Source organism: Marmota flaviventris, chromosome 7, assembly GCF_047511675.1.
Source record: "Marmota flaviventris isolate mMarFla1 chromosome 7, mMarFla1.hap1, whole genome shotgun sequence".
NCBI classification, from domain to species: domain Eukaryota; kingdom Metazoa; phylum Chordata; class Mammalia; order Rodentia; family Sciuridae; genus Marmota; species Marmota flaviventris.
The window spans coordinates 107,742,662-107,769,571 of record NC_092504.1 but is presented as its reverse complement, the minus strand read 5'-3'; the positions used below and the strand labels follow the sequence as shown (position 1 = coordinate 107,769,571).

Here is a 26,910-nt window from a genome sequence, read left to right as displayed (position 1 = left end):
AGAGGTGAGGGAAAGGGGAAATACTGGGCAATGACACTGGCCAAATTATATTATTAGTGTGCACATATGAATATGTAACAATGAATCCCACCATTATGGATAACTGAGAAACTGATGTGACTCCATTTTTGAGAAACCAGCCTCTACCTCAGAGCAAAGCCTGTCCAAGGAAGTGGGCATTACCCTTGTCCTTGGAAAAACCCACAGAGCGTTCCTAGGCACATACCCACCCTGCTGAGTTGTATATCTACAAATAACAGGAGAGATCTGCGGAGCCAGGTGTCCCTGACTCAGTCAGGCTAGGTGGGGACCCATAGCAACCCCCTAGCAACCACCAATCAGCATGAGACTGGGAAAATACCTGGGATGCCAGATGACCTTCCCAGTAGTTTATGGTGGTTGATAACATGTTGGGAAACCATGTAGTTCAGCACGTACACCCCTCGTGGTTTAAATCAATCAGTTCAAACGAATCCCCCTCTTGTAGTAACCAATCACCCCTACCCAACTTGTTCCCGCCAGTGAATGCGCTAATCATGTTTTAGAGTTGTTTTATGATTTTCCCGCGGTGTGTGATGATTTGCTAAGAGATGCTATGATGTATGTGAAGTCCCTGCCTTCCCCAAAGAGTGTTTAAAACTGCTGCAAACCCTGGGCTCGGGGCCTCTCAGCGTCACCAGTTGCTGTGTGCGCGGAGGTCCGAGCTAGCTTGCAATAAATGCCTCTTTGCTGCTTACATCAATCTCAGTCTCTGGTGGTCTTTTGGAGGTCCCCAAACTCGAGCATAACATTAGTACAATGCAACAATAAAAAAGTGGAGAAAAAGTCAATTCTCCGTTTAATATGACAGTAATTTATAGTAAATTAAAGAGGAATTTAAGAATATTTTTTAAGAAATAACAATCTGAAGTAGGTAATTATGAGAAAGAAAATCATTAAAACAACCAAACCCAAGAGGTTCTGCCACAAACCCCAAGGTGAGAGATCCATGCCCTGGACTGTCAAGAATTCTTCTCCGGTACATCTAAAATAAAAGAAAAAAAAAAAATAAAACTACATTTATAGTATTTGTCAAGTTCTATTGCATATATTCACTGTTCCTTTGTTAGAGAAGCCTATAGGTAACCAAATTGTTAGTAGTTAGCTCTTTAAAACTAATAGCTAATAGTTGATGAATGCTAACAATTGTGCCAGATACCATGCTAAGCAACATGTACCTAATAGTTTACTAATCCCTAAAACAATCCGAAGGTGTATAGATATTATGCTCATTTTAAAGAGGAGGAACAGGAGGTTTAACAAGCCTGGGCAAGTTTATAAAGTCACACTATGAACCAAAATTTTAGCTTCCTCAGATTCACTCTTTTCCAGATCTATAATGCTGCTTCCTTAAAAGGAAAATTTGATCAGGTGACCTTTCACTTATTCCTTATAGTGAACCCTCAGCTTTACCTGATGGTATCTATAGCCCTTGCTAAGATGGTCAAAGCTCCTCTAGTTCCACTCACCCACAAGACAGCCATTCAAAAGAACTGAGGCAAGAATTCCAAATCTGAGGGAAAAAAACGAGGGAGGGCTTTCTGCCAAAGTCATGTTCTCTCAGCTCTCACACCAAGACCCTACTGAGGAGTATGGAAACCCAGCTCGAGGATGTGACCAGCAAGCCCAGGAATCAGACTCAAACCTTAGGTAGCAGCTAGAGCAGAGCAGGATGCAGCATTCTTGCCACAGGTTAGAAAAGTGGCTGGTACTAAAAACACCTGGTGCCGCCACAATTATTGCCTGCTGCCATTCTTGTGCACCTCTAAGAATTTAGGCATTTCAAAAACATCCCTGGCCTCTCTTTGTTACTGAAGAAGCTTCCTCCTTCCTCTTGCGAGAATGAGCCTTCTGTGAGTGTGAAGCCTATGGCCACTCCTCCTTATCTGGTCCTACTTTTTCCATCCATTTCCTGCCCTGAACAGCAGGGGGCCAGCAACTGTGTTACAAAGATGCCACACCCATCTGAAACCAAAGAGAGTACACAGGTAAAGAAAACCCCTCTCCCTAGAGGTTTTCCTCTCCATCATTCAAAATAGAAATTTTTGCTCTTGCTAAGTATTATTTTCATACTCTCTAAAATTCCAGGAGAGATTTAGGATGCTAGGATTCTCTCTTCTCTCTCATTAATTCATGTTTCAAAATCAAACCATTAATAACAATTGTAGAAAACAAAAACATTACATGTTTAAAAGATCCTCTAATTTTATTAAAACCTAAATTTGTTTTAATGATATTGTGCAAAGCTAAGACTTCCATATCAACTTACTGAAATATGCGTTTCTTTCTTTAAAGGATACATTCTCAGATAGGGAGAATTCCAAGTTAGGTTACATACACACACACACACACACACACAATGCAGTCTTTGATTTCATGATTTCTGCCAAAGATCTAAGCTGAGAGAAGGCCGAGGATCTTAGTGGGGCCATACTCACTCCTCTTGGGCTATTGCTGCCCTGTTAGCTCTTAAATACTGTCCATGGACTGGCCTTACAGGTAGCCCATAATCCATATATTCAGAGCCTATAACCCCTTGCTAAATTATAAAAGGAGCCCATGTCAATGCAAATGTTCTAAAAAGTGAGGACTGAAATTTAAAATCAAAACAATATTTCAAAAAGCACAAAACACAGATTTCTCCACAATTTTGACGGTTAGAATACAGGAGTTGTACAGCATGTTCATATACATTAGTACACAAGCACTCACTTTAAGAGGAGAAAACAGGTTTAGAAAGGTTTGCTGACCCTAAAATGACTCTTACCAGTTCTAAGCCTAAGGGCCTTTCTACACCACACCACAGTAACCAGCAAACCCAACCGGACATTGAATGCAAACTTACATCACATAGTTGCTGCAGGTATTGCTTCCTATTGTACCAAGTTCTAAACAGAAGTTCTGTCCCAAAAATTGAGTATGCTGCAGAGCCTATAACACAAGAGTGAGTGGGATAAGGTAAATGGCTGTGAATTTCAAAAAGTTCCCAAAAGATCATCATAATTATGTTCTTGAGTTTAATCGTTACTGTTTCTAGAACATTCACAGAGAAACTCGCTAAAGAACTGAAGTATTTTCCCTAGCAGTCAGGAAGTCTCCGGTGGGGATGTTGTTTCTAATTGTCCAAGAATGGAAATCTCTGTCTAGATCATCCCTTAAACCCTTCCTTCTTCTCTCCCATTTCATAAACCCACAAACACAATAATTAAAATAATACCATGGTACTCGGTGAATTTTGTTGATTTATGGTAATGGTCTTGTTAATTGTCATCATGGGAATTAGAAACTTGGTTATACAATGAAACAGAAAGTTCACTTTGGAGCCAGTTAGTTTCTAAACCAATACAGCTACGAATATTATGTGGCCTTTGTTTTTCCTCTTATTTGCTTTTCAATATAAACTGTATGTTCTACTCTCCTCTCTTCTGATTATTTTCTTACTGAACTAAACACAACAATATGTTTTTCATCATTTAGTTAATCTTTCCCATTTGCTAGGAGATTTCTTCCCAACCGTCTTCTTCCTCTAACAATAAGGTGACTTGGAAAACCCCAGATGACGTCCAGACCTTCTTTAAACCAAGGCTAAGAGGATATACTCATGCATTCCTCCTGAAAGACAATTCCCAGAAGGGAGGTTCATATCTCATGACTGGGGAAATTAGATCGTTAGGCTTTTTATTTTGATTGTTCCCAGTTTGGGAACCCAACTTGAGGACAAAGGAGGACAACTTACCCTAAAGCCATAATGAGGAATACTTAAGTACTGAAGCCAAGAAAGCTTAGATGGAATAGTTCCAACATACAGTGAGATAACCAGAAAAACCTACAGAAAGCAAAAACCAAGCATCAGAACCAGTCCAGTGACTTCATGAGGAATTCTAAACAAGACCTTCTTCAAGAACCCTAAGACCCCTAAACATTTCTGCTAGAAACAACTCTCTTGAAATTCTTCCTACTTACGTTAAACACTAATATTTGTCCTTTGCTTGTGTATCTCTGCATAGCTAAGGCAGTTTATGGTATTAAAAGAAGGACAAGGGCTGGGATTGTGGCTCAGCAATAGAGCGCTCACCTAGCAAGTGCAAGGCCCTGGGTTAGATCCTAAGCACCACATAAAAATAAATAAATAAAGGTATTATATACAACTACAATTAAAAAATTAACATTAAAAAAGAAGGATAATATACCTATCATCTATATTTATACATTCCACTTATTTGGAAGATTCTTAATTATCAACACGATGTCCTCACCTTTCTTCTGTAACTGTATACAATGAAAGATTAAGAAGTATGGTTATCCTTTGGTATCCTATGAAGAATGATTCCAGTAGGTAGAACCAACATCATCAAAATGGCGATATTACCCAAAGTTCTCTACAGGTTCAACGCAATGCCATTCAAAATCCCAACGGCATTTCTTGTAGAAATAGAGAAAGCTATCATGAAATTCATATGGAAAAACAAAAGACCCAGAATAGCAAAAGCAATTCTAAGCAGGAAGTGTGAATCAGGCGGTATAGCGATACCAGATTTCAAACTGTACTACAGAGCAATAGTAACAAAAACAGCATGGTACTGGTACCAAAACAGGCAGGTGGACCAATGGTACAGAATAGAGGAAACAGAGACCAATCCACAAAATTACAACTTTCTTATATTTGATAAAGGGGCTAAAAGCATGCAATGGAGAAAGGATAGCATCTTCAACAAATGGTGCTGGGAAAACTGGAAATCCATATTCAACAAAATGAAGCTGAACCCCTTTCTCTCGCCATGCACAAAAGTTAATTCAAAATGGATCAAAGAGCTTGATATCAAATCAGAGCCTCTGCGCCTGATATAAGAAAAAGTTGGCTCCGATCTACATATTGTGGGGTCGGGCTCCAAATTCCTTAATAGGACGCCCATAGCCCAAGAGTTAAATACAAGAATAAACAAATGGGACTTAATTAAACTGAAAAGATTTTTCTCAGCAAGAGAAACAATAAGAAAGGTAAATAGGGAACCTACATCCTGGGAACAAATTTTTATTCCTCACACTTCAGATAGAGCCCTAATATCCAGAATATACAAAGAACTCAAAAAATTAAACAATAAGATAACAAATAACCCAATCAACAAATGGGCCAAGGACCTGAACAGACACTTCTCAGAGGAGGACATACAATCAATCAATAAGTACATGAAAAAATGCTCACCATCTCTAGCAGTCAGAGAAATGCAAATCAAAACCACCCTAAGATACCATCTTACTCCAGTAAGATTGGCAGCCATTATGAAGTCAAACAACAATAAGTGCTGGCGAGGATGTGGGGAAAAGGGTACACTTGTACATTGCTGGTGGGACTGCAAATTGGTGCAGCCGATATGGAAAGCAGTATGGAGATTCCTGGGAAAGCTGGGAATGGAACCACCATTTGACCCAGCTATCGCCCTTCTCGGTCTATTCCCTGAGGACCTTAAAAGAGCATACTATAGGGATACTGCCACATCAATGATCATAGCAGCACAATTCACAATAGCTAGACTCTGGAATCAACCTAGATGCCCTTCAATAGATGAATGGATAAAAAAATGTGGCATTTATACACAATGGAGTATTACGCAGCACTAAAAAATGACAAAATCATGGAATTTGCAGGGAAATGGATGGCATTAGAGCAGATTATGCTAAGTGAAGCTAGCCAATCCTTAAAAAACAAATGCCAAATGTCTTCTTTGATATAAAGAGAGCAACTAAGAACAGAACAGGGAGGAAGAGCATGAGGAAAAGATTAACATTAAACAGAGACGAGTGGGGGGAGAGAAAGGGAGAGAGAAGGGAAACTGTATGGAAACGGAAGGAGATCCTCATTGTTACACAAAATTACATATAAGAGTTTGTAAGGGGAAAGGGGAAAAAAACAAGGGAGAGAATTGAATAACAGCAGATAGGGTAGAGAGGGAAGATGAGAGGGAAGGGGAGGGGGTATAGTAGGGGATAGGAAAGGTAGCAGAATACAACAGTCACTAATATGGCATTATGTAAAAATGTGGATGTGTAACCAATGTGATTCTGCAACTTGTATTTGGGGTAAAAATGGGAGTTCATAACCCACTTGAATCAAATGCATGAAAGATGATATGTCATGAGCTTTGCAATGTTTTGAACAACCAATAAAAAAAATTAAAAAAAAATTTAAAAAAAGAATGGTTCCAGGATCCCCCTTATCTCCAAATCACAGATAACAAAATCTGCTGAAGCTAAGTCCCTTATTTTCAAAATGACATAGTATTTGCGTGTAACCTAAGTACATCATTTATACTTTAAATCCTGTCTATTTTAAATCATCTCCATATTTCTTATGATACCTAATACATTGGGCATACTATATAGTTTATACTATATAGTTTAAGGAATAATGACAAGAAAAGAAAACGTGCAAATATTCCATACAGACACAATTATGGGACTGTATAGTTTTCATTAACAGTTGGTTAAATCTTTGGATAAAGAACCCATGGACATGAAGTGCCAACTATACTGACTATTTGGACTACATCACCACTATCTGTTCCCCTAATAAACCTGGCAATCTAGGAACATATTCCAGAAAACTCCTGAGCAGCACATATCCTTCTCTACAAAGTTTTACATTTCATATACATTAATTTAGAAATAATTTGACATTCAGAATGCAAGGTTAAGATAACCAGAAGCCTAGAACTGATAATGAGCATGATGTGGTGAAGCCCATCAGAAATTTGGTCAATGCCTCCATTTAATGATAGCAGAAAGCAGTATCACAGTGAAGATGCCAGGAAGGACTTCTGGAGACACACAAGAGGCAGCTAGAGGTTCACATGACACTAGTCCTAACTACTGTGAAGTATACTGGGATGTGCAAAACAATGACAATGTTATGATGTGTCTGCATATGTTTAGACGTGACCTAACAAAGTGCTTATTATATCACAGGCACCTCTGAGTGAAATACATTTTTTACCACCAGTTTTAAAGTTCCATAAAGAAACTTTTACATAATAATCAGTCATCATCAAATAACTCAAACAAAATATTTTTATCTATTGGATGATAACATATGAAATACATAAACAGGACTTTCTCAATGATATACATTTGGAGTTGCCACATTCATAAATGGAGGAACTAAATTTTGGCAACAGTTTGTGCTAATTATGTAGCACTTAAAGACATCGATTCCTGCCAGACTTTGTGGCACATGCCTGTAATCCCAGCTACTCAGAAGGACAAGACAGGAGGACTAAATTCAAGACTGGTCTGGGCAATTTAAGGAGATTCATTTTCACAATAAAATTAAAAGAAAGGAATGTAGCTCGGTGGTAGAACATTTGGCTAGCATAAGTGAAGCCCTGTGTTCAATCCCCAGCATCTCAAAATGGAAGGAAGAAAGCATGGAGATAAGGAGCATTACTAATATAAGAGGTTGTCATGAACTCAGAAAGGAGGTAACCTAGTATGGACTTTGGAATTTTCCAATATTTTAAAAGCATTACTTTCCTAAACATAAGAGGCACCCAACTTATACCACCCACATGGTGCTGCACACTGTTACCCTTCTCAGGGAGCTTCGCTTTCAACTTGGAGAGAAGTGAATTCAGCTAAACTATCTCTGCTATGGGTAAACAGCCAGCAGTTCAGAACATCAGCATGAAAGGAAGATTGACAACCAATCATATTTTACAAGGGAATCATCCAACCATAATTATTCTGATGTTTAAGTTTTAATTTATCAAGTTTTTATATGTCACCAAGAAATGTCTTTTAAAAGCTCATTAGAAAGGACATGTTAGTTAATGTTATAGGAACCACATTAGTACAGTGCAGAGGAAAGAGGCCTGTTTTTTTTAATAAACTATATCACAGTCTATGAACTCCTGAAAATGTCAGAGTTCCATGTACGGAATCCTCAAAGCAGGTTTTATACAACAGGTAGCGGAACAGAAACAAACCAGGAGGGAAATTCCCTCTCATACTCACCATCATAAACACAAAATAGAAGTTCATGAGGAGTGTTGACAGATAGTGCAGATTCTGGCCTGTTGCCATGGCCAGGGACAAAGAACTGGCCGTGTACGTCACCATCGTAACAGTGAATATAGTGATGAAGAAAGCCCCTGCCTCTGGTTTCAATCCTGAGACAGAACAGAATGGGTCAGTCCAGCTACCTAGGTCACCATGTATTCAAGATTGTTTATTGTTCAAACAGCACTATATTATTCTGGGAAACAAATATCAGAATAAAAGAAAGTCACCATCTCACCATCCAACTACTCTTGGATCAATTTCACTTTTCCCTGGAGGGGAATATGAGTGCATAAAGTTATATCATCCTGTTTTATTTTATAAACTTACTGAAAAAACACTTTTCCATATAATACTTAAGCTCCTTTATGTGCAACTATGAACAATTTCTGAGTTGCTGAGATGGAGACATACAGCCACACAAATGTCCAAAATTCTGCTGCCTTCTCCTGTCATTGGAAACTCATCAACAGCACCTTCTATATCCAAATGTCGCCACATTACGCACTGTCTGCGACAACCAGTGCACTGGTGAAGAATCTGGGATCAGGATTCCACGACCTCATAGTAGTTTTAATATTTAGGGGAAAGTAAAGTATCTCTGTAATCTATGTCCCCCTAGACAAACCATCAAATGATCCTGTGATTGAGATTGAAGCTTAGTGAAATTTTCCTAAACTACTTTATAAACTATAATGAGCTAATGATATGGGTCACAGAATCTGAAGATTTTAGAATAGACCCAAGAACACTGATCAGGAGTCTGTGGGTTGGGAGGCATCTATATTCCATTATAAATTCTTTATGACACATCTCTGACTTGTGAAATAGAAAGTTTAAACTCTATCAGTATTTTTGTTGTTTTTGTTAATTGAGTAATGTATTGGGTTTTTTTGAAGAAATTTCTGGTGTATATGTGTGTTGTGTGTGTGTGTGTGTGTGTGTGTGTGTGTGTGTGTGTGTCTATACTATGAAATATATACAATTTTGATTAAATGACCTGGGGTGAAGACTGAGCATAATGCACAAATATATCTGCCTACATCCATCAAATAAGTATCATTATTAAATCAATAAACTTATAAAGTCACCATCTTTCCCTCATTAGAGAATGAGAGGAAGAGAGAATATATGTGTATATTGCTTTTTACCTCTCTTTACATATATTGTATGTATATATATATATATATATACATATATATATGTGTGTGTGTGTGTATCACTATAGATATTAGATACTACCTATCTATAATTTATGTAGAAATATAATTTATGGAGAGCTATAGAGGAAAATAAGATAGGCAATAAACATCTTGGTTTCTTCAGCATAATTTCAAGTATAAATTCTTTCCATATTTACATATGAAGCAGATCAACTCTCAGTATAATGTAGTTTTATAGTTTTAAAAGTTCAAATGGGGAAAAAGTCTTGAAAACAATGTCCACATTGAATAGCTATTTGCTTATTTATTTACTTTTGTACTAGGGATTCAATCCAGGGGTGCTTTACCACTGAGCTACTTCCCCAAACCTCTCCACCCCAATTTTTTTTTTGTCTTACTAATGTGCTGAAGCTGGCCTAGAACTTATGATCCTCTTGCTTCAGCTACCCGAGCTCTAAGATAACAAGTGTGCACCACCACACACAGCAGAACAGCTATTTTAGAGAATGCATAATGAAAACATGCTTCCCAATCTCATGTCTTGGTTTATAGTTTGGATAACAAAAATGATTCTTGGGGAAAAAAATTGGCTTCACCTCATATCCAGGACAAGACACAGCCTCTCTGTCTTGTTACTTACCTGCCATGAAGTATATAATACAAATGAACAGCATACTTGGCAACAACTTCCTGGGTAATAAATCAAATAACAATTTTCCAAAGAAATAACATGGCAATCTGTAGTATCCACTGATGTACTCGTGTCTATAGGGGGAAAAAACACACACACACCACACATTTTAGATTAGTCCAAGAAGGCACAGCCCAGATGAGATGCTGCTCTGCAGATTCCTGCTGCCACCAGGTCTGATACTGCACCTGCCCATAGGCTCCAGGCTGACCGCCCCCCCACACACACACCCTTCTCTCCCTCAAGTGCAGCCTCCCTGGGGAATCAGCCCCACAAGGCTCTAACTTGGACCCTCTCTCATGACAGCACCCCTCCTGCTGCTGCCCACTGTAGTGCACATCACCCCTCCAGGGACATCATCTACATCTCCTCACTCTCCTCAGCCACCGTGTTTGTCCTCTGAGACTGGCTCTGACTGAAGAGTGGAACTCCAGTTATTAAGGAACTCAGTGGTAGCAGAGGCTTTTCTTCTCCCCACTTCTGAGTGTGAAGAAAGCGATTTGTTTTTCTCCAAGGCCACTAATGCATCTACACATCTCTAAACTCCTTTATTTCTATTTTCATGTTAAAAAAAAAAGAAAAAGATTTCTTCCTTCAATGATCACACCTCCAATGTGCAGCCCCGTCACTACTAAATCCCCATATTTCCTCTTCCTGACATTTTTCTCCTATAATTCCAAAATCTTCCACCAATGTCTCCATTCCTCTCCTCTAAGAATTCTCATCTTTGGCATGTAAGTATGAGCAAATATCTTCCATGTTTGAAAAGTAGAAGAGACAAACCCAGTCTGCTCTTTACTGTAAGGCTGCCTTCTGGCTCTTTCCACTCCTTTATCTACCAGGATTAAACCTTTTCACGTTCTTCATCAGTTTATCTCCCACCTCCGATTTGCTCCTGATCCCAGTACTTAATCATTTCCAAGCTCCTCAAGCTTTTCTTGGAAACATTATCAAGACCCGTTGTTTTCTAAGCCAGGCATGGTGGCAAATGCCTGTGATCCCAGTGGCTCAGGAGAGTGAAGCAGAAGGATCACAAGTTCAAGGCCTGCTTCAGCAACTTTAGCTCTTTTATTGCTTGCTCTCTCTCTGCAGCATTGGGATTTGCTGACCACACCTTAACCTTAGGACTCCCTGTTTCCTTGGTATCAGGTCCCACACAATTTTGATTTTCTCCCCACCTATGACTACTTTTTCTCAATTAACATTGGAAATCCCTATGTATATTGCAAATGCTTTTATTGTATATGATTAATATGTAGAATTCCTATCTATCAATTAAAGAAATAAAAGAAAACAAAAATACTGCTAATCCTTGGGTTCACATTCTTGGCCCAATTATGTATGTGACCTGTTTGTCCCCAGCTGCCAATGCCCCTTCATAGAACATAGACCTACTCACATAAAGAGTTTCCTCTCGACCACAAAGATCTGCCCAGCTAATATGCTGCTGAAGCACTCATAGACCACCAGCACGAGAAGCAGCCCAGCTCTGCCAGGACAAAATGGAAACAGACACCCTGCAGTCAATTCAATACGAACACCAGTTTTCTACCCACAGAATTCTTTACACAAATGATATGACATTAAAAGTTATTTTTTAAAAATAGAACTGTTCTGCTTGAAACAGAGAAACATGACCCCATCAAGTCTCTCTCCCACTGTTTCCACAGTGATTTTCCATAATCCCATATCATAGCACATTTTGAAATTCATGGTCTTAGTTCGCTGGGAACTCAATAATTCCCCACTTAAATTATTAAGCTGAAGAAATTACTACCATCTGGGTGTTATTGGGAGGTTAGATGATTCGGTTTACATGAGTTCATGAAAGTGGAGCACCCAAGACAGGATTAGTGCCCTTAGAAGAAGGAGAAAAACCAGATGTTCTGAGATGACAGGGCACAGAATGAAGGTAGGAAAGGACATTCACAGGAGCCTGACATTGCTGGAACAGAACCGTGACTTCAGACTTCCAGTCTCTAAAATTGAGAGAAAATAAATTTCTCTTTTCTAAGGCACAATGTCAGTAGTGTTTTGTCATGGCAGCCAAAACTAATACTTAGGTCATAAAAATATTGTCATCTTCATCTTAACTAAAGAACATGCCAAGGGCTGGGGTTGTGGCTCAGTGGTAGAGCGCTTGCCTAGCACGCCTGGGACACTGAGTTCGATCCCCAGCACAACATAAGAAAACTAAATAAACAAAATAAAGGCATTGTGTCTATCTACAAATTAAAAAAAAATTAAAAAAATAAAGAAAATGCCAAGTATCATTCCTAACGTATAAACAGAGAAACAGTGAGCTACATAAAGCCCAAAGGGTGAAAACATTTTATTACTAGTTTGGTTTTCAAGTGGAGTAAAAGTAGGTAAGATGGACATGGAAGGAAATGCCAGACAGTGGAAGGAGTCCTCACTCAGCTCTAACTACAGACACCCTACACACGGCCATCAGAAAGCCTTGACCAATAGCCTTGACCTAGCCACCTTCCTATCAGGTTTCCAAGGTGCTCAGAAAAGAAATTAAGGCTATGCTTATTTATGAGTTAAAAAAGTAATTTGTGTACCTATGTGAAAAGGAAGAATTTTAATGCTCATATTTCTGTCAGATTCAGAGACAGAAAGTAGAAGTGGTTGTCAGAGGTTAGGAGAGGTTTGTAAGGGGAATTGCTCTTTAATCGGGCTAGAGATTCCATTTGAGAAAACAAAAAAAATAAAAGTTCTGGCATTTGATAGTGGTGATAGTTGCACAATATAAATGCACTTAATGCTGCTGAACTGTGTACTTAAAAAAATGGTTGAAAGGGTAAGATTTGTGTTCTGTGTAGTTTACTACTATATATATACATGTACATATGGGAAGAAGAAAATTAACTCTGTTTTCAGTGCACTAACTCATTGTACCCCACAAAACAATAACATCTGGCCCATACTTATAAATTCAAATATTGACGGATGTCTGCAAGAATGAATAAAGTAACAACAGTTTTTCAAAATCAAGATCCAAATTTACTTACCTACTCTCCGTTTTCATACAACTATTTGTTAGCCCTTGGAAAGTGGCACCTACAAACACTCCAAGTATGACTGTGGCAATTATCTTTTTGGAAAGAAAAAGGACAGCATTTAAATGAGAGGTGAAAAATTTTGACCATCATTTATACCATTGTAATAGATATGGCTGCATAATCAAAATTTGTCCATTGAGATAAACACTTTAAATGGCTTGGCCAGATTTTCTGGGAGAATATAAAACAGTGTATGTTATTAATGCTTTCTAAACTAAATTGAAAATTAACATATCTGTTGTTTGGGGAACTAAAAGCAAATGACTGTACAAGCTAAGATTCTCCCATATCTACCAGGCACTGCCAATGTAGGGTTTAGTCTGACTCAGGAACTTATGAATAGAATTCATCAAATAAATTAAGGTATAATGTAACCCATGATCCTTTGCTATTTGAAACATCCTTAAGAAAATTTTTATCATTAAAAAATGATGTTTGTATGGTCTCCTTAGGAGTCATCCACACAGATTGAATAGGTGCAGATGGTTGAGGAGGATGAAGAATTAGCACTTCAGCTGTGATGTGTTAACTGTTGGCTTCACTGGCCAAGGTTGATAGAGAGGCAGTGACAGAGGAGATGGTAATGGAAGCACTGGGGTGCCCCCAGAGAAAGCTAACTGAATTATTTGGTGACTATAAAATGCACTTTCCCATACAGGCAGGAACCCCCAAAGGTAGAGGTGAGGCCCAGGTCATGCCTACTTCCTTGTTGTGCAAAATTCCATTTTTGAAGTGTGTTTCTAAATTTTTATTATTTATTTTGCACTGCTTGGAATTGAACCCAGGGTCTTGTACAATCTTAGGCAAACACTACATTCCTGGCCCTGAAACTGAATTTATGTATAATGATAAGCGTAAAGATAGCCTGTTTTTGTTTGAACCTCTTGAATTATGAAACTGTGCATGTTAGCTGTCAAAAAGGCTGAGAGTTCAGTTCAAGACCAAATTCTAGGCCACTTGGACTTTATTTTATTCCCCAACAACTTCCTCAGGTCCTGCATGGCTATGCTACCCTGTGTGGCAAGATTGATTTGGGTCGACTTTTAATAGCTGGAGGAAAAAAGATCAAGAATAATATTTCTTGTAATATAAAATTTATAATCAAACTTCAGTGTCCAAAAATAAAGCTTTATCAGAATACAGCCAGGTTCACCTGTTTATGCATGAGTTATTGCTGCTTCGTGCTAAAACGGCAGGGTTGACTACCTGAGACAAAGACCATATGGCCTGCAAAACTTAAAATATTTACCATTGGCCCCTTACCAAATAGGTTTGCCTATTCATATACTAACACTCCAATATTCACAAACCTGAACAAGAGTTCAGGGGGCTACCTACACAGCTGAACCTTAGAAACCGGTGAGGGGCAAAACCAGTGAGAAACACTTATAGAGAGAAAGCTGGGATCAGGTGGGACACAGAAAGTTCCCAGTGCAAGTGTAGCCACAACCATAAGGCAGTCAAAGACCATGATTCAAGTCACTGCTCTCCACAGTTCTACCCTTATTTTAGAGACTGATAATTCTCTGAATGTTGCTGGAACTCCTTTTGAGTTTATTGATGAAGTAAGTTGGCTGTTTGCACCTTAAGGAAGCCTAGACCCAAAACAGGCACAATCCTGGTGTACAAGTAACTGTGTTCTGATAATGCCCTGCCCAGAACTCCTGTGTATGTAGCTTGGAAAAGATACTTATAAACCACTTTTTAAACGCAAGTAAGGAAAACTTAATGCATAAATCACACGAAAGAATCTACTCATTTCATCATCTCCTGCTGAACAGTGGGTAACCTAAGTTGATGGCTCTAATTCAGCTGGCATGATTCTAAATGAAATTTAAAATATTTTAAAGAATAAAACATTACTCTTCATTGATAGGACACAAAATTGCTTGTGTTCTGAAAGAAATTACAAATAACAAGGCTAAAAAACATTCAGAGAAATTGAGTCCACTAAGGGTGAATCAAATAAGGATATATGTTCTCAGGTACACTAAATATGAAAATTATAGTGCACATGTTAAGAAGTCAGTAGTATTTCATTAGTACTGACAACATGCTATCTTTCCATACTCAACAGAAATTTAGTGATTGATAATAAAAATAACAGTCCCCAAACAACCAGGTGAATTATAGATGATAGATCAATGAACTGGGAGAACTAGTGTTTTGCGTGACACACAGGTTACGAATAACAGCAAAACTTTGAAGAGTGATAATCAATAATTATTACAGAGCCAGACAAAAGCAGAAAAGAACATTATCTCATCTTAAAGGAGTTAGCTACACAGTGAATAGCCTCATTAAGCCTGATTATTACCTGTGTATAAACTGAAAACTCTTTAAGGTATCTAGTGCTTTCCAAAGATAGAATCTTTAAGTAGGAAGGTCAATAATAATAACAACACTCTGCATTCAGGCTCTTCCTTCAGACAGTGGACAGTTCAGACCAACTGCAGGTATATTCAACAACTCCAGGTTTCCCTCACTGCCTGATTTCAACTGTAAACCAACGCTCTTCTCTCTACTTCTTCTCTGTCCCTCCCCTACCTTCATCCCTTCTCTGCTTAATCTTCCTGCATAGTCTCTTCTGTCATCTGACATGCCATCTATTTTCTTTATTCAGTTATCATTGTCTTTTGCTATCATAATAAGTCCCATGAGAGCAGAGATTTTAATTTTACCCATTATTCACCAGTGTAACAGAGTCCCAAAGTGCAGCACACGATCTTATGTTGACATTGTTGAGTAAATTACTGGATGATAGGGGACAACTACTAGAATACCCCAAATAAGGCTGACTCTACATTTACATTACAATTTTTTTTTTGCTCAGATTACTCATTACAGTTTATTTCAATCATCAACAATTCTGAGTTAGGTGGCCCAAGTAAAAACTAAAACAAGCTTTGCATGTTAAAATCTTGATTGTGTTTCACTTGTTCTATTGACTGTTTCTATATCCCAAATGAAGTGGGGATGACAAGTCGATGGAGGGGTGGGTAGAAGATACACAGAATCCTGAAGTGGACCACATCAGAACCAAATAGCTCCCACATGAGTACTTCACAACACAATGAAAAGAATTTGTCAGGTTACCTGAGCTATAGAGGCACGGGGAATACCCAGTACATTTTTGAAGGAACGCCTGATAATCCATCTGAGCTGATGACAGAAGGAGGTAACATAAGTGATTTTCTTGAAGGCTGAGCTCCTCTTCTTTTCCTGACCTCCTGAAAGTTCATCTAACTCAGCTTTGGTATCTCTGTAGAAGGAGGAGGTGGCATAATATTCAACTAATTTTTCTACGACTGACTTTTCTCTCTGAGAAAGCTGCTCAGTCTCGTTGGCTTTGGGATAAAAGTGGATAAAGAAGAGAAACATTATTAACAGGTTACTACTAAACTAATCCATTCTTCTACAACTCCTTTCTTGGATAACATTCTAATTCTAAAGCTTGAATATAAAAAGAACCACTAGCCTTGTCATTGCTTTATATTGTAGAAAAACACAGTGAATGAACCAGAACTACTGGTGTAATTTTATAGGTACAACAAATTCACTGACTTTTTCCTATTTGCCTATTTCACAAAATAGATTCCTTACCACACAGTGGAATAATTCCTAATATAAAAATCTGGCCCTTCCTTCATACTCTGTATAAGTGCATAAAGAGCCCAGTTTCTTATTTCAAAAATAGCATAAAAATGAGAATATTTCTTATTGGGAACCCCCTTCCAACTGAAAGTATCATAGAGATGCTCATTTACAAATTAAAATTAAAATGCCCACAGCTCTATGAACAACAAAGTCTGTCTGTTGACTCATCAGAACACAGCATTAACATGAATTCACAAAGGCAGATTTTAATGAGCCATCACATTGCTAAACTTCAGCCAAAGCAACTAGGCAAAATGAATCTAAGAGACTTACATACCTTCACAGTCTCCTTCCTCTCTGTTTAATCCCACAGCAGAAAAGTCTTCGTTAATGATATCCAGGAAGAAGTCCGCAGGGTTGTTGTAAGGTTCACATGGGTAACCTGAGAAAGAAAGCACCCCAAAAACTCAATATGATAGTCATGGAAGGTGAAGAGGACTCACTTCCAGAGGGTGATGAAGGTGAGGTTAGGGAAGACAGAATCTAACTTCTTATCTTCTCGTTCTCTGTTCTCAGTATTCATCTTTTCTCCTTATATATTCAAGTCACACAATATTTTATTTTTTTCCAGCTGATAGATAAGATATATCTATTATATAATAGATCTATTATATAATATAAAATATGGATAAATAAAGGAAATATTATTAACAGGTTACTACTAAACTAATCCAGTCTAATAAATATATCTATTATATAGAGATATACCTATTATAAACATTTATATATCTATATAGATTTGATTTTCCACACCAATCATGGATTCTTTAGAACATCTTACATTAGTCCTTACCTATCATAAATCATGAAACCCAAATAGTCATCAATATGATCTGATGATTATTAGTACTCTTCCATAAAACTAAATCTGTGTCCAAGAAAAAAAGTGTTAAATGCTGGGGCTTGTTGTACTCTCAGAGTTCACATAGCAAATACTAGAACAGCAGTGCACCTATCTGCAAAACTAGTTTCTCCACCTTCTACATTCAGAGATCCAAATTATTATCTGTCCTTCTGCCATAATTCCAAATAGACAACAAATCCACAAAACAGCATTATCAAGAGAGAATGATTAGCACAGCACACCTAAGCTCTCACCTCAAGTCCTGTGGCACAATCATCTGAACTTGACCTGAGGTCTCACTCTTAAAATTTTTATCTTCTCTGGATTCCCTTAGACCCACATATGTTTGATCATTTTCAAATGACAGAGATTAAACAAAAGAAATTAAGAAAGACAGCTAATGAATATTTACAATGATATGTTAGGTCATGAGGACACATCTATAATCATACCCAAATATTTCTAAAATGAAGTAGATTGCATGAGCCATTTAAAATAATCACAAAATTCAATCTGATATAGAAAGAATCAGGCAGCCCAGAAATGTCAGAAATACTGGCCCATCAAAGTCAGATTTAGGACAAGATATTGTATTGACTAATAGCCACGTGCACTTATTCAAAGCCTAAATCTGCAATTTAATGTTACTATAAAGTTAAGCAACATCTCCATGAGCCCTCATCAGGGTATATAAGAAGATAACATGATGGAGGAAAAACTGAAATGCCATCATCTCTTATGTGGTCAAAACAATGACACTGGGTCATTCCATAAATGTTAATTGACTAACTGGCTCTAAGTTCACTACATTTATTACTGAACTTTCAGGGGGAAGGTCATTATAACTGGGAAGCAGAGCAGACACAGGCCTAGTAGAAACATACATATATGCATACTCGTAGGACAGGATAAGGAAAGAGACCTAAACAACAAGTAAGTCCTGCAAAATGGAAAAAAAAAAAAAAAAAAAAAAACTTCTGGCATCAAACTGACCAAAGATGTTTAGAGTGGTGGCACCCCAAGTAAATGCAAAGATCCAACAGGACTCTTGTCGCCCCTCTGTTCTCTATGATTCTATGAATTGAGGATTTAGTGCATGAAAAAGTCAGCCACACCTATTGATTCAAAGTACCCCAAAGCCTCCTGGGCAGGACCATGGAATATAAGTCTTCCTGAGGCCAATAATGTGAGGCAGTCAAACAGCTTGAAGATGGAATACTGAGGTTGATGAATGGAGAAGATGATTGTTCGTCCCTGCTCAGAAATCCTAAGTTAAAAGAGGGAAAATAACAAATCATTAAGCATCTGAACCTTGTACTTCTTTAAAAAGTACTTTATTCTGCCAGTAAGCCATTTGTTCCAATTTAACTTGATTTTCTCTTATAAAATTCTCATCTCATCTACTTGGTAGTTGAGGAACTTAAATTCAATGCATTTATTAAAAACACAAGGGCTTGTTAAGGATGGTGCATCAATATTCTAAAATTTACTAGAATGTTTATTGACAATACAGATTCCTAGACAGACCTCCTAGACCCTGAATCAAAATCCTGGGGTTGGGTACAGGAGTCATTTTTTTTTAATATTTATTTTTTAGTTTTAGGTGGACACAATATCTTTACTTCACGTTTATGTGGTGCTGAGGATCAAACCCAGTGCTTCCTGCATGCCAGGCGAGCACTCTACCACTGAGCCACATCCCAGCCCGGGAGTCATACTTTTAACAAGAAAAATATCTCAAATTTGAGGACTAATTAGAACAGGTGTACTCAAATTTGAGGACTGCCTGTTAGTAATTAGACCTTGGAGAAGGGACAGGTTGGTATCATTAGCAGGGCAGTGCCTTGCCCCTTCTCTCAACTAATCTATCTGGTAATTGTCTCTAATCTGTAGACCATTCCTCAAGTGGAGAACTTTGGGGGTTTGAAACAAGTCTGGGGTCTTTTAACCCAGGGGGAAAGGCACTGGTGTTATTCATAGCATGACCTGAATTTGGAGAGCCTGTAACCAAAACTAAAAAGCAACTTCTTGAGGGATGGAGGACTCCTTGAAGCACTGCCAACATAAATCCACCTCAGGTAAGTAGTCAGAGTAACTTTTCAGGATTTCAAACCAAATGAGACACTTGTATTTCAGTAAATGTGTTCCTATGCTCGATGTTTTTGTTTCCCTTTAATTCTGATGTAAACATTTGTTGTGAAAAGAAAATGGGGCAGAAGGGTTTACAAAGTGAATGGAGGATAAAGCAACCAGCCAGAACAATTGGGAGACTGGTTGCATTAGAAAACTAAATTATTTGTTTGAGTAAGTAAGTGGATATATTGAGAAAATGGGAGTTACATCTTTCCCAGTCTGATGTCGCTTATAAACATGAAAGTGGCAAAGACTCAAAATGACATGGAGATTTTAGACTAGAATTCAAATAGTATTATAAACTGATGGGCTTTTTAATATGTACACACTAACAGAAACAGCAATAGTTACAGATGTATTTTTACATGGTTCTTTCTATTCCAATATATGTGCATATATGTACACACATATATGCACATGCACATAAAATATTTATATTCCACATATTTCTAAATAAAATATAAAAGTACTTTTCTACATGGTATACAAATATAAACATACACACCCATACATGTGTTTTCCTACATCTGCCTACAAAGGTCAATTGGCAATGCCAGTAGTAGCAACAGAGAGAACTAAAAAAGCAGACCTTGGTTTTCATTTATTTATTTACTTATAAATTTTTATTAATTTTTTAATATGTGACAGCAAAATGTATTACAATTCATATTACACATATAGAGCAATTTTTCATATCTCTGGTTGTATACAAAGTATATTCACACCAATTCATGTCTTCATACATGCGCTTTGGATAATAATGTCCATCACATTCCACCATCATTTCTCACCACATGCCCCCTTCCTTCTCCTCCCACCCTTTTGTCCTATCTAGAGTTCATCTATTCCTCCCATGTTCCCCCTCCCTACCCCACTATGAGTCAGCCTCCTTATATTAGAGAAAACATTTGGCATTTGTTTTTTGGGGATTTGCTAACTTCACTTAGCATTATCTTCTCCAACACCATTCATTTACCTGCAAATGCTATGATTTTTATTCTTTCTTATTGCTGAGTAATATTCCGTTGTGTATATATGCCACATTTTTAAATCCATCTATTGAAGGGCATCTAGGTTGGTTCCACAGTTTAGCTATTGTGAATTGTGTTGCTATAAACATTGATGTGGCTGTGTTCCTGCAGTTTTTAAGTCGTTTGGGTATAAACCAAGGAGAGGGATAGCTGGGTCAAATGGTGATTCCATTCCCAGTTTTCCAAGGAATCTCCATACTGCTTTCCATATTAGCTGCACCAATTTGCAGACCCACCAGCAGGGTATGAGTGTACCTTTCCCCCCACATCCTCACCAACAATTATTGTTGTTTGTCTTCATAATAGCTGCCATTCTGATTAGAGTGAGATGAAATCTTAGAGTGGTTTTGATTTGCATTTCTCTAATTGCTAGAGATAATGAACACTTTTTCAAATATTTGTTTATTGATTGTATATCATCTTCTGAGAAGTGTCTGTTCAGATCCTTGGCCCATTTATTGATTGGGTTATTTGGGTTTTTTGGTGCTTAGCTTTTTGAGTTCTTTATATACCCTAGAGATTAGTGCTCTATCTGATGCGTGAAGGGTAAAAATTTGTTCCCAATATGTTGGCTGTCTATTCACCTAACAGATAGTTTCTTTTACTGATAAGAAACTTTTTAGTTTGAATCTATCCCATTTATTGATTCTTGATTTTAATTCTTGCGCTATAGGAGTCTTATTAAGAATGTTGGGGCCTAATCCCACATGATGGAGATAAGGGCCTACTTTTTCTTCTATTAGACACAGAGTATCTGGTTGTGTTCCTAAATTCTTGATCCATTTTGAGTTGAGTTTTCTGCATGATGAGAGGTAGGGGTTTGATTTCATTTTGTTGCATATGGATTTCCAGTTTTCCTAGCACCATTTATTGAAGAGGCTGTTTTCCAATGTATGTTCTTGGCACCTTTGTCTAATATAAGATAAATGTAGTTTTGTGGGTTAGTCTCTGTGTCCTCTATTCTGTACCATTGGTCTATCAGTCTATTTTGGTGCTGATACCATGCTGTTTTTGTTACTGTTACTCTGTATTATAGTTTAAGGTCTGGTATAGTGATGCTACCTGCTTCACTCTTCCTACTAAGTATTGCTTTAGCTATTCTGGGTCTCTTTTTGTTCCAGATGAATTTCATGATTGCTTTTTCTATTTCCATGAGGAATGCCATTGGGATTTTGATCAGAATTGCATTAAATCTGTAAAGTGCTTTTGATGGTATGGATATTTTGATAATATTAATTCTGCCTATCCAAGAGCAAGGTAGATCTTTCCATCTTCTAAGGTCTTCTTTGATTTATCTCTTTAGGGTCTTGTAGTTTTCATTGTATAGATCTTTCACCTCTTTCATTAAGTAGATTCCCAAGTTTTTGTTGTTGTTGTTGTTTGGTTGGTTGGTTGGTTTTGTTTTTGAGGCTATTGTAAATGGGGTAGTTTTCCTCATTTTCCTTTCAGAGAATTTGTCACTGAAATACAGAATTGCCTTTGTCTTTATATCCTGCTACTTTGCTGAATTCATTTACTAGTTCTAGAAGTTTTCTGGTGGAACTTTTAGGGTCTTCTAGGTATAGAATCATATCATCAGTAAATAATGCTAATTTGAGTCCTTCTTTTCCTATGTGTATCCCTTTAATTTATTTCATCTGTCTAATTGCTCTGTAGTATACACAGAAGTAATTAAATATTAAGTAAATGAAAGAACAATATTCCCATAGCATTTACCTTTTCAGGAGCAAAAGGACAGTACTAGCTGTGCTCGAGTCTAAACCAGTTGTGGGTTCATCCAGGAACAAGATGGGAGGATCCATGATCAGCTCCATTGCTATGTTGGTCCTTTTTCTTTCTCCTCCAGATATAAACTGGGTTCCAACCTAAAACACAGTTATTGTTATTGTTTCTCTCACAAAGAAACAACCACAGTCACTGTCATTTGGTAGATTAGCCTGTGCCAGTCCTATTAGAGACACTTTATTTTGTTGTCCTTATTATTCTGAATGCAAATAAATAGACATCTGAAAGAAGAGGGGGTTTCTCTTTTATTAGATGAGTGAAATGAGGCTCAAGACACAGGTTCCAAATGACTGGCCCAGATATAAAGGCTAAGCTTTTAACAGTTATGTATGTTTCTTATCAAGTTGCATATTTAGGTTTAGCATAAATAAGCTTGAACACTAAAAGATATGTCCCTGATAGTGGCATCACACTATAAAACAAGAAATAAAGATAGGAAAGGAAAAAGGAAAGTCTCTCTAGTGATTTATTAGTCTTCTAACAACATCCCAAATACTGTTTCAAACAAAAGTCTCCAAGTGGATTTACAAAAAATAAACTCACAATCAAAGAAGTGTGCTTTCTACCACACCACATTAGCAACTTTTCAATGACTGCAAGTCTTTCCAAATTGACACTGTGCCCACCCCCAACTCATTGAACAATTCCTTGTTTGTTCTTTTAAAGCAAATCTAGAAGATGTGATATTCCACAGGGCCACTGTCTCAGTCTTTTCAACTAGTCAATGTGATTGTGTGTTGAGGGGAGTAGAAAGGTTTTGGGGAGACAGAAAGTAGCAAACAATTCTGAAATTCAGAGTCTCCAAAAGGATAATAATCAAATGCCACCCAAGGCCTATGGCTGGGTCCTGTTAACAACTGAACTACAAAAGACATTTGGAGGGTTGGGGTTGTGGCTCATCAGTAGAGCGCTCACCTAGCAAGTGTGAGACCCTGGATTTGATCCTCAGCACCACATAAAAATAAATAAGTAAAGTAAAAGTATTGTGTCCAACTATGACTAAAAAATAAATATTAAAAAAAGACATTTATAGACAATTTGAAGAATGTGAATGAATAGGGGCTTGACAAGGGTGATGATATGAACATACAGTCCATTTTGTTAGTTGATAATGGTATTGTGGTAAAGTAAGGAAATGCCATTTTATAGATACATAATTAGTATTCAGGGATGAAACACTGTATGATGTTCTTTAAAATATTCAGCATGAAATTGTTGAAGTAATTATGGCAGGTGATATTTACAACTGATAAAGCAAGGTGAATAGTATGAGCAATTATATTACCATATGATCTGACAATCATATCATTGTCATATTGACTATTTTCTCTACATTTTTGTTATGTTTAAAAATTCATAAAAATTTAAGATTTTTTCAATTAGATTACATAAATTATAAAAAGTCAATAACTGCCTTCACATATTTTCCTTTAAAAATCCAAATAAGTAACTTTGAGCAGTGCCTGCTTAAAGTTAAAGAACATAGTTAAAGAACACTGGGAAGGCAAAATCAAATAAATAAAGATCCAAAGGAAAGAAAACTCAATGACTCATAAAACAAAAATAAGTGCTAAATGGTGGCATCCCAGGATTCTTCTTCCAAACAAAGTATACTTCACATAAAATACTATCAACAGGTACCAGGGGAAGCAGCAGAGAGTACAGCCCCTCAATTCTTCATTGCCTCAAAGGAGAGGTGATAACAGGGGGTGCCAAAGGCTAAAAAAAAATGGCTATAGAAACATAACTTGGTCACCACATAAATTATAAATAAATTCTAATGTGACCAAATATAATTTTCAAAGCCAAATTAACCCAAAATGAACTACACAGAACTAGAATCTTTGGATTCCTGTCATTTATCAATCCTAGAAATACGCCTTAAAAAAAGCATAAGAACAAAGTCTCCCCAGAGCAAAAGGAAGAAGAACTACTAAAGGGGTAGTAGAAAAAAGGAAAAATAAAACTTAGAGCAAAGACATCAAATGGTCTCTCATTTAACGAAGAGGGTGAGAAGACCACATGGAAAAGGCCATGTGAGGAATACTCTTCAAACTAGACCACACTCCAATACTGGGATTCAACCATCATTAAGATTGCCTCTCCAGCTTCATTACCACCTTCATATTATGTAACTTGACTTTTCTCATCATTATGGAAGGCAGTCGCGTTGACCTTATACACCTTAGGAAACTTCTGATTAAGGTCACATTGTTCACACAGGGAAGTTCTCTTTTCTGGCTGATTCTATCAGGGTTTTTTCACATTACCTTAACATCAGCCACTTTACTCAGACCTAAATTTTTAATGACTTTGTTGATCCTCTCATTTTTTTCTTGATTTGTCACAGTTGTTGGAAGCCGAAGAGCCGCTGAGAACTGTAAATTTTCTCTCACTGTCAGGGTGCCCATCACAACATCATCCTGAAGGCAAATAGTATTTTAATGAGACATACTAAGTCTTTTCTAAGACTATCCCTCCAGTGAATGTAACTTAATACACACACACACACACACAACCCAAGGTAAAATTTCAGCTCCACAGATTTCAGTGATTCCACATACAGAGAGCTACAGAGTCCAAGGGAGGCAGTTCATCCACCAGTGCACACCCAGATGGAGCACTGGTAATTATGATGACTCCAACAGGTACTTCCAGACTGCTTTGTATAAGGATTCGCCAAAGGCATTGTATAGGGAACGTAGGAAAGTAAAGGAAGGGCAAAAAAAAAGGATAGGAATTAGCTTTTATGTAAATGATACAACAGCTAGAATCAACACCACTGCCTGACAGGGGTCATAGTCCAGATCCTCCTTTCCTTTCCATTTAACTCTAACCTCACTCTTATGGGAAATTATGAAAAGCAGGTGTAAACAAGTTTTGTTTCATGAGCATGTGAAATAATCAACTGGAATCATACTAAATTATAAGCCAAGGTTTTTCCCGATACAGAACCAAAAAAATCTAAAGGGAAAATTCACTAATACTTACTTGTACCACATAACCGGACTCACATGGGAAATTGGCATTCCGAGGTGCTCCATTTACCAAAACTTCTCCAGATAATCCACGTGGATCCTTCCTTGCAGCTAAGATATCTAACAAACTATAAAAGGGTACATATGTTATAGGGTTTTTTCTCCTCCTACACAGGCCATGTCTCTCAGCTACTCTTAACAGACATTTTTCTCAAGTCAGAAAATTAACTAGTCAGGATGTTTTTAAAAATTGTATGTGTGTGTGTGTACTTAAATTTTCACCCTTCTTTTCATCATGGGCTACAGGAAACACCAAAAACATAAAAGCAAGGTATCATTGGCTTACCCAGCACAGGTGTCCCAAATGACCCACATGGCTGTCTTACCTTGGTGGATCCAACACAGGAAATGTGCTCCTTTATCTATGCCCTCACAAAGACCTTCTGCTCTACCTCCACATTTTTAATATTATCCCCTTATTTCCCTACCCAATGCTGATAGCATGCCCCCCAGCCCATATATGCCAAATAACTTATCAAGTCCTATTAGTAAAGCCAACCTATTAAGACTTCCTGGTTCTTGGGGAAAAAAAACACAAGCTAGCCCAACTGCCTATCAACAGCACCTAGGACCAGAGAAGACATGTACAGCAAATGCTCAACCAATATCTACTCACACTAAAAATGATTGTTAAAAACACACTGAAGATTCTGGAAAAAATGGAGTAGGAGAAGGGTGTAAATTTCACTTATTCCATGAGCTTGAGGCCCAAGCAGCAGGAAAATACTGCTACCTTGTAAAGTGGGTGACAGGGAACACACTGAATCCTAATATAAGAATCATAAAGACAGAAATTCAGGAACTCTGAACATAGGGCAGGAGAGAATACCTTGGGAATCCAACCTATAATGCTGCAGATCAGTCCACTGTAGAGGGGAGGGGAGACCCAAGCAGAAAGAAGAGATTGAATCTAAAGGAAATTGGGCACAGGGTAACTGGTAAAACAGAGGTGAGGTCTGAACTTGGGTAACTCTGAGCTTCCTGGGTGGAGGGTGGAGAGCTGATGTGGGATGCCATCTTAGAGTGACTATGAGGTGACTTTCTGCTACAGGAGCCAGGGAGTTCATAACAAGCATTGGCCAACTGTCCCTGCATACGCCTGCTGTGAGATCTAGAGACCTCCTGGTGGGGGCATGACTGAGGAAGGCACAAAGAGGATTGTGCTCTTTGGTGGCTTGCAGGGTTAGTCTAAGTAAACTCAGAAACTGGACAGATGGGTACATTTACACTCGGGGTCTGTTCCTGGAACAACCATATTTATGGAAAGTGATGTGTGCAAGAACAGAGACTTCATCGCTTTACCCCAACAATGGAGTTCTCAGGAGCCCCCTCCCCATACCCAGACACCCAGTGAAGATTAGCTTCTGTCTGGCAATAGGGTGGATGGAGCCATTTTCCCTAGAGTAGAA

At 37.8% G+C, this 26,910-nt stretch overlaps 1 protein-coding gene across 2 annotated transcripts in view; it reads right to left on the bottom strand.

Moving 5' to 3' along the window:
* Nucleotides 1-876: 876 nt before the first annotated feature.
* Nucleotides 877-26,910, bottom strand: part of LOC114085529 (broad substrate specificity ATP-binding cassette transporter ABCG2-like) — a 38,244-nt gene continuing 12,210 nt past the window's right edge. The window contains exons 3-15 of one of the 2 annotated variants that reach the window (XM_027926709.2): nt 25,455-25,569; nt 24,734-24,886; nt 22,395-22,543; nt 18,630-18,781; nt 16,948-17,052; nt 16,110-16,360; nt 12,963-13,045; nt 11,345-11,434; nt 9,895-10,019; nt 8,047-8,201; nt 3,776-3,865; nt 2,885-2,970; nt 877-1,024 (exon numbers count right to left, since the gene is read on the bottom strand). In XM_027926709.2, the coding sequence (XP_027782510.2) occupies nt 877-1,024; nt 2,885-2,970; nt 3,776-3,865; nt 8,047-8,201; nt 9,895-10,019; nt 11,345-11,434; nt 12,963-13,045; nt 16,110-16,360; nt 16,948-17,052; nt 18,630-18,781; nt 22,395-22,543; nt 24,734-24,886; nt 25,455-25,569 (1,702 nt within the window). The remainder of the gene's footprint in view (nt 1,025-2,884; nt 2,971-3,775; nt 3,866-8,046; nt 8,202-9,894; nt 10,020-11,344; nt 11,435-12,962; nt 13,046-16,109; nt 16,361-16,947; nt 17,053-18,629; nt 18,782-22,394; nt 22,544-24,733; nt 24,887-25,454; nt 25,570-26,910) is intronic. The other variant, XM_027926710.2, reaches the window with a different exon arrangement.